General features: G+C 35.6%; 2 protein-coding genes and 1 non-coding gene across 5 annotated transcripts; all 3 read left to right on the plus strand.

Moving 5' to 3' along the window:
* The first annotated feature begins 255 nt into the window (after nt 1-255).
* trnaa-ugc lies at nt 256-327 on the plus strand. The gene has a single exon. It is a non-coding gene; the product is annotated as a tRNA-Ala (tRNA).
* Nucleotides 328-1,804: 1,477 nt separating this feature from the next.
* On the plus strand, nt 1,805-3,903 carry LOC100187246. Its single transcript, XM_002131843.4, has 6 exons — nt 1,805-1,914; nt 2,193-2,279; nt 2,404-2,457; nt 2,633-2,761; nt 3,194-3,303; nt 3,578-3,903. Exons 1-6 carry the CDS (start codon nt 1,869-1,871, stop codon nt 3,794-3,796), a joined length of 645 nt encoding a protein of 214 aa, XP_002131879.1. The 5' UTR covers nt 1,805-1,868; the 3' UTR covers nt 3,797-3,903.
* A 142-nt stretch (nt 3,904-4,045) lies between these two features.
* Nucleotides 4,046-5,796, plus strand: LOC101242509 (homeobox protein Hox-D3-like). Of its 3 annotated transcripts, none has more exons than XM_026833866.1 (3): nt 4,046-4,745; nt 5,256-5,427; nt 5,501-5,796. In XM_026833866.1, exons 1-3 carry the CDS (start codon nt 4,428-4,430, stop codon nt 5,623-5,625), a joined length of 615 nt encoding a protein of 204 aa, XP_026689667.1. In that variant the 5' UTR covers nt 4,046-4,427; the 3' UTR covers nt 5,626-5,796. The 3 variants fall into 3 exon arrangements, with proteins under 3 accessions (XP_026689667.1, XP_026689668.1, XP_004225886.1); XM_026833867.1 differs by having other exon boundaries at nt 4,047-4,745; nt 5,376-5,427; XM_004225838.2 differs by having other exon boundaries at nt 4,052-4,745; nt 5,244-5,427.
* Nucleotides 5,797-6,204: the final 408 nt, after the last annotated feature.

The following is a 6,204-nucleotide window of genomic DNA, read 5'->3' on the forward strand; positions in this document are numbered from 1 at the left end:
AAACAGTTTAACAGAGGTGTATTTAGTAACGCGATGACATGTGATACTGAGTTGACATGACATGTGATATACCTAGTTGAGGACCTCAGTGTTAGCAAATAAACAACAAACAGAAAAATATCACTGGTCACATATTAACTGCTGGGACGACCCATGATTGCGAGATCCGTAACAAAGTCTAATTGATTTTGACAAGTCCTTAAAGTATTATGAGAGCACAGAACTTAGTGATTTTAAGTACGAACAACAGTGTGCGGGGATGTAGCTCAGTGGTAGAGCGCATGCTTTGCATGTATGAGGCCCCGGGTTCGATCCCCGGCATCTCCACATGTTTATTTAAAAGTGGTTTCGTTACACACTTGTATTTTTCATCCTTTTGTTTTTACTTTATTCGTTCCGACTAATATATTTGTACCGGCTCTATTGCGCATGTGCAGTATGTCAGAAAAAATAAAACAAAACCATGCCCTCTACCACTGAGCTACATCCCCGCATAATCTATGACTCTATGTGGTACTTAAAAATACTTTTCTGTGTTCTCATAATACATCAAAGACTTGCTATTGCGCATGCGCGGTAAGTCGGAACAATTACAATACGAGGTCTGTTAAATACGAACCAACTGAAAAAATGTTCTGGGGCAAAATGTTACTAAACACATTTTGCACCGTTTCAAGGTACATTTTGTACCATCTCGATGTACTGTTGGCATCGCTATTTCTGATTACGTCAGGCATCTTGCTGTGTCGAATACCAGTAATAAAATAAACACTAAAATCACTTCGTTGTTGCACTTGACTCTGTCAGTATTGTTCCATTTTGTAAAGCAAAGGCAAAGAATATAGTTTGCATTTAGCATTGTTCATTTTTAATCAACTGAAGCAAATGTTTATAGTATTAGACACAGCATTTAAGTAATTTTACAATGAATGAAAAAAGCATGGTATGTAATCCTGTTTGATAAAAATGTGAGTATATTAAATAAAGTGTGCTAATTAAACTAATCCAAAAAAATGTGAACCGGGTGGTCACTACATTTGTTCCGACCTACTGCGCATGCGTAGCTATTCACATCCTAATAATAATAACTTTTACTGGTTGTTAGATTGATGCTGTTATACAATATAGTATAGAGTGCGGTGGGATAGGACATTTTTTTATTTTTTCGGTCTCATTTGCTAATAAAAAAAGAATATTTACAGAATTATTTAATCGTCCCAGGAAATATGAGATATTATTGTGTTAACGGTATCCCACCTTACCCCACAAAATACAGATAAACCTGTATCAGCTCACAGTTGCTAATGCGAAGCCATTTGTGTTTTTGCTGTGTATATTTTATGTAATCTATTAGTCACTCTGGGTCGGTTTATTTTGCTATTTGTTTGACTTGCAATGTCTGCACATTTAAACTATCAGACGTGTTTACTGTCTGTCGCACATTCGTTGATTAAATCTCCTAATTGGTCAAAGCAATTACTTGCTGATGAAAGGCGTTTTGTTTATCGCTGTTCGAAGGTCACAAAAGACGCACTTTTGTCGCACGACACAATATTTATCAGCAAAGTCGATTGATTTAATATTTAACTTCGTCAGGTTATATATTCCAATCAACCACTGCGCCACAAGACCAGTGTAAATAAGTGCTTGCATGTCACAGCACTGGTACAGGCTAGCTCCAAATCTCTTTATTTTTTATTTTTTTTTTGACGAGACCTGCTCGGCAAACTAAAGAATTTAAGACTTAGTGGCTTTTATATAAACTTTATAGTGTATTATAGACTGAACACAAAAAGGGTAAACATGTAAAAAATGTATATTTCAGAAAAGAATAAAACGCAGGCAGAAAATAGGAAATAAATAACAATATGAAAACTTGGCTCGTTATTTCAGCTTTTGTTGTTATTATAACAGGTAAAATGTTGTATAAGACGTGCACTATACTTACAACAGCGTATATTATATTACTGTGGGGGAATATGGGACAGCACATTAGCACATTAAATCCAAATAACCTTATCGTGTTTTAAATTAACAACGGTCTGTGAGAGTCGTGAAAATAGGGTTTTATATTTCTTTGAATATGCTTTGTTTTCTTCTAAATGGAACGAGATAATATAACGAAAAGGTGTCCCGTCTTGCCCTATCATATTCTGTAACATTACGGTTGTAATCAATTTTAATTGTTTCAGTGTCTGCATGCGATGCGGGGCCCATGCGAGTGAAAAATCCGCAGCAACTAGCTGAAGAGGTTCGGGTGAAATATAGATGCAGTAGAGGTATATAGTAATTAATATTAAAATTCATTACGACTTGGATGTATTTGTATTTGTATTTGTTAACTACTTTATTATGGTGTTAATTCCTGCCTCTGTTATATACATGTTTATTTCATGTTTGCAGCAAACGAACCGACTACAAATGCTTACATGAGGACCATGTACGCTTGTGATGGCGGTAAGTTTATTGGTTCAAGTTTATACACCATCGGATTATCCCCTTGAAAAGTTATGATATATATATATATTGCTATTTTAATGATATAGTTGCCAGTGGGGGGGTCACACATATTGCCCAATATTCTTCAATTTTCTGTGGTATTAAAAAGTCATTAAACAACCTTTGTTTTTAGTCATTACTGCTGCAGCGAACATAGCTCCGTTGCTCGACAGATCATACGCCTTTGTTGACGTTAATGGAGACAACCTGGTCACCCAACGAGAGATTACCAAACGGTTCAATCAGATTGGGATAAAAGAGAGTAAGATAAAAGTTTACCCAATATTTTATACTTAGGCTATCAGGATTAAAGTGCAAAAATACACGTTCAATATGAATGGGATGTATTTGCCCATTAAGGCGCCTATATAAAAAATAAATAAATATCCAACATTGAGGCCCGAGATGCTTTGTATCAGTTTAGCCCTGTAATTATACAGCTTTTGCAATTCTCTCATTGTTTCGTGTTTTAAACGAAGTATATATAGTAAGGCGGAAGAAGATGGGACACCCTTTCTTGCTTTTTGTCAAAGTACATTCAAAAATTAATAAACCGTTTACTTCTCCAATACATCGTTGTTATTTGTGTAAAACAGGATCAGGACATTAAAATATTATGTGATAAAGGTATCCCATGTTACCCCATAGTACTTTTCTTGATATTTTTGGTGAACTATAACTGCGCATATACAAGGTGATGAAGATCGAGATCGGTTTGGAGTTTGTGATGTAAACAACAACGGCGAGCTTGACAGGATGGAGTACAACAAATGTTCAGTGATAAGTTACAACATAATGATTGGTGTAAGTGTCCTTAGATATTCTAGTTGCGATATATCAATTAATTGAAATCTTGCGTTTGGTTTTTGAGACAGTCATATACAACCCAGTAAAATGTATTATAGTCTGGTCCAAAATTTTTAGATTAAAATAAAATTTAGAAGTCTACGTGATAAGTTATATAAGTATAATTAGTTAGGAGTTAACCGAACCCCCATTGAAGAAAGTTTTCGTAACACTATTGTATATAACCTACCTAAACTTCGAAGTATTGTTTCAACATTACTTTGTATAACAGAAAGTGGATTTTGATAACGATCACCAGTTATCTCGAGCAGAGATCATTATGTTAGTGAAAATACTTTCACAACATGTCTACATCAACATGACGCCTGCTGTGCAGCTTCAAGTGATTGACAGTATTGGTAAAAGACCAGGAGAGTCTTTTAGCTTGCACGACCTTGTAGCAGTCGATACCACCCTCTTTGAACGATTCCTTGATGGACGAAATTTGTAAAGCATTCTATAAAGTACAACTTTAACTGACTAATTAACTTTAAATCACAACTGACTAATTAACTTTAAACCGTACACGTTTATTAATACAATCGCAACTTAAACATATGAACTGTGTTTTTGTGTTCTGGTAAAATTAACCCTATACATCTTGTTTATAATTATCTGACAGTTTAACAAATACAATATAATCCTCCAAAACTTTATGACTCTAAACATTAATATTTTACTATTCAGTTTTAGTCAGATGGAAATACGGGTGAGACGCTTTTATTTCCTCTTCCATCGATTAGTCTAACAGTTTTAGCGAGTGCCATAAACGGCAAGGTGCATCCATAATCAAAGAAACGATAATCAGAGCTCGTTTAAGGCAGCTCTGTAGCATAATTTTCTCATTTGCCTAACAGCTCGCTAATTACATTCGGGGTTTTGCGCGCGAAAGAAAGAGGTTCTTGTATGTGAGAAAGCTGATGTTGTTATTGCAAGCTCATGAAACATGCATAACCGCTTGAGGTAATTATTGTGTCTTAATTGATACAAACGGCTGTCTATCTCAGACTATATATAACACTGTGGTTGTCGTTTTACGACCATTCTGGAAAACAGTTCAATCTATATACCCAGTCAGCAGCATGATCGAGAACGAGTTACTACCATTGGATTTATCCAATAAGAAACACTCCAACCAGCAGAATGACGATTCTAAACAACATGCTTGCGAAAATCAACAAACGAACAAAGATATTCCAGAAAATTTCAGCGCATCACTTTCGTTCAGAAATCGTTACGAAGCAATGCACAGAGAAGATGCAATACGGCGTCATAGAACAGCCTTCTCTCGATCGCAGTGTGTTCGCTTGGAGCAGGAATTCTTAAATGACAATTACTTATCAAGATCAAAGCGTTGCAACCTTGCCAAGGATCTGGGATTATTGGAAGGTACAATAAAGGTGAGCTTTAAAACTATAGAGTATAGAATAGACCTAACCCCTTTGCAAATCCACTGCGACACAGCATGTTTTATTATCACACACCCACCATGGCAAAGTGTAAACGCCAGTGGTCACTAATGAATTGTACGAACTAACAGCATTCAGACACATACATTAACGAGGTGTATATTTGAACCCCCGTATTATAACGACTGTGGTTTCACGGTCACGCGAAGATAAAGCAAGTTAAAATCAATTGAAATAGATGAATTTGCGTCAAGCATTTTATTAAAATCGGTATATAGTGGATTGGGGTAAGATGGGACACCTTTTCATTCTATTTTTTTCTCGTGTCGTTAGGTAGCAAACAAAGAACAATCAAGGAATTATATTATCATATCTTCACGACTCCCATATAGACCGTTGTTAATTGTTTAAAACGCGATATTTAGATATTTTGTGCCAAAGGTGTCTCGTCTTTCTCACCCTATTATATAAAATAAATTTATGTTACAGGTTTGGTTTCAGAACCGAAGAATGAAAGAGAAACGGAAGCGGATAGCAATGTCTGCTTTTCATAACTATAACCAGCAGTGTATGATCAGAAGCCCATTTATAAGTAACTCACGAACTGTGTTTCCACCTCAGGTTTTGCCTTACTTTCCATACTTTCCAGCAAACTCTCCAAATGGTTATTACGGTGAGATACAATTTGAAATAGATAACTGGTGTATTTTAACGAATTTGGGAATTCAAAATTTATTTTATTTTAGGATCACATCGCGATCATATAAATGCAGAAATGCACATGCCAGAGACAAGCTGTGAGTCATTATCTTCCTCATACGCAGGAGGGACGTTTCAATCCTTCCGAACATCATCATCAATTCCTCATTAGAACTCTACATCTCTGTCGCACCTATTTGTTGGGTATCGTTCCACGTTCTTTGCTTTTTATTCATCACAACCTTTGTTGCAAATCGCTTATTAATAAAATTGTATTATGTTTGTACCAGTTTGTACTACATAGCAGAGTTCGTATACATGTTTATACATGGACTCTGATACGCAGTGGTAGGTAGTTGCATTATTCTTTGTAGAAAGCGTAGTAAGCACATACAGGTAGCAGCGCATCACCAAAGTTTATAAAATCACTGGACATTGCGCAACACTATTTTTTACCTTAATATAAGATTTCTACAAGATAAGATATTGGGGAATACCCGTAATTTATTGTTTTTGCTTTTTCCTGCCAAGTCGTTTTACTTATGAAGTTGAGCTATACATAAAACACAAACAAATGCGTCGGTCATTAGTGTACACAAATAAGCCTTTGTATAGGTATTTAATGATTTATTGAACCTTCAGTCAACATATGTGGTGAACCGCAATTCTCCCAAATGAGACCGGTATATCGTATAGTATATCAATAACATATATTCAGCTTTTTAGACATTAGGCCTAATAAATAGTGAAT

Source organism: Ciona intestinalis, chromosome 3, assembly GCF_000224145.3.
Source record: "Ciona intestinalis chromosome 3, KH, whole genome shotgun sequence".
Classification (NCBI taxonomy): Eukaryota; Metazoa; Chordata; class Ascidiacea; order Phlebobranchia; family Cionidae; genus Ciona; species Ciona intestinalis.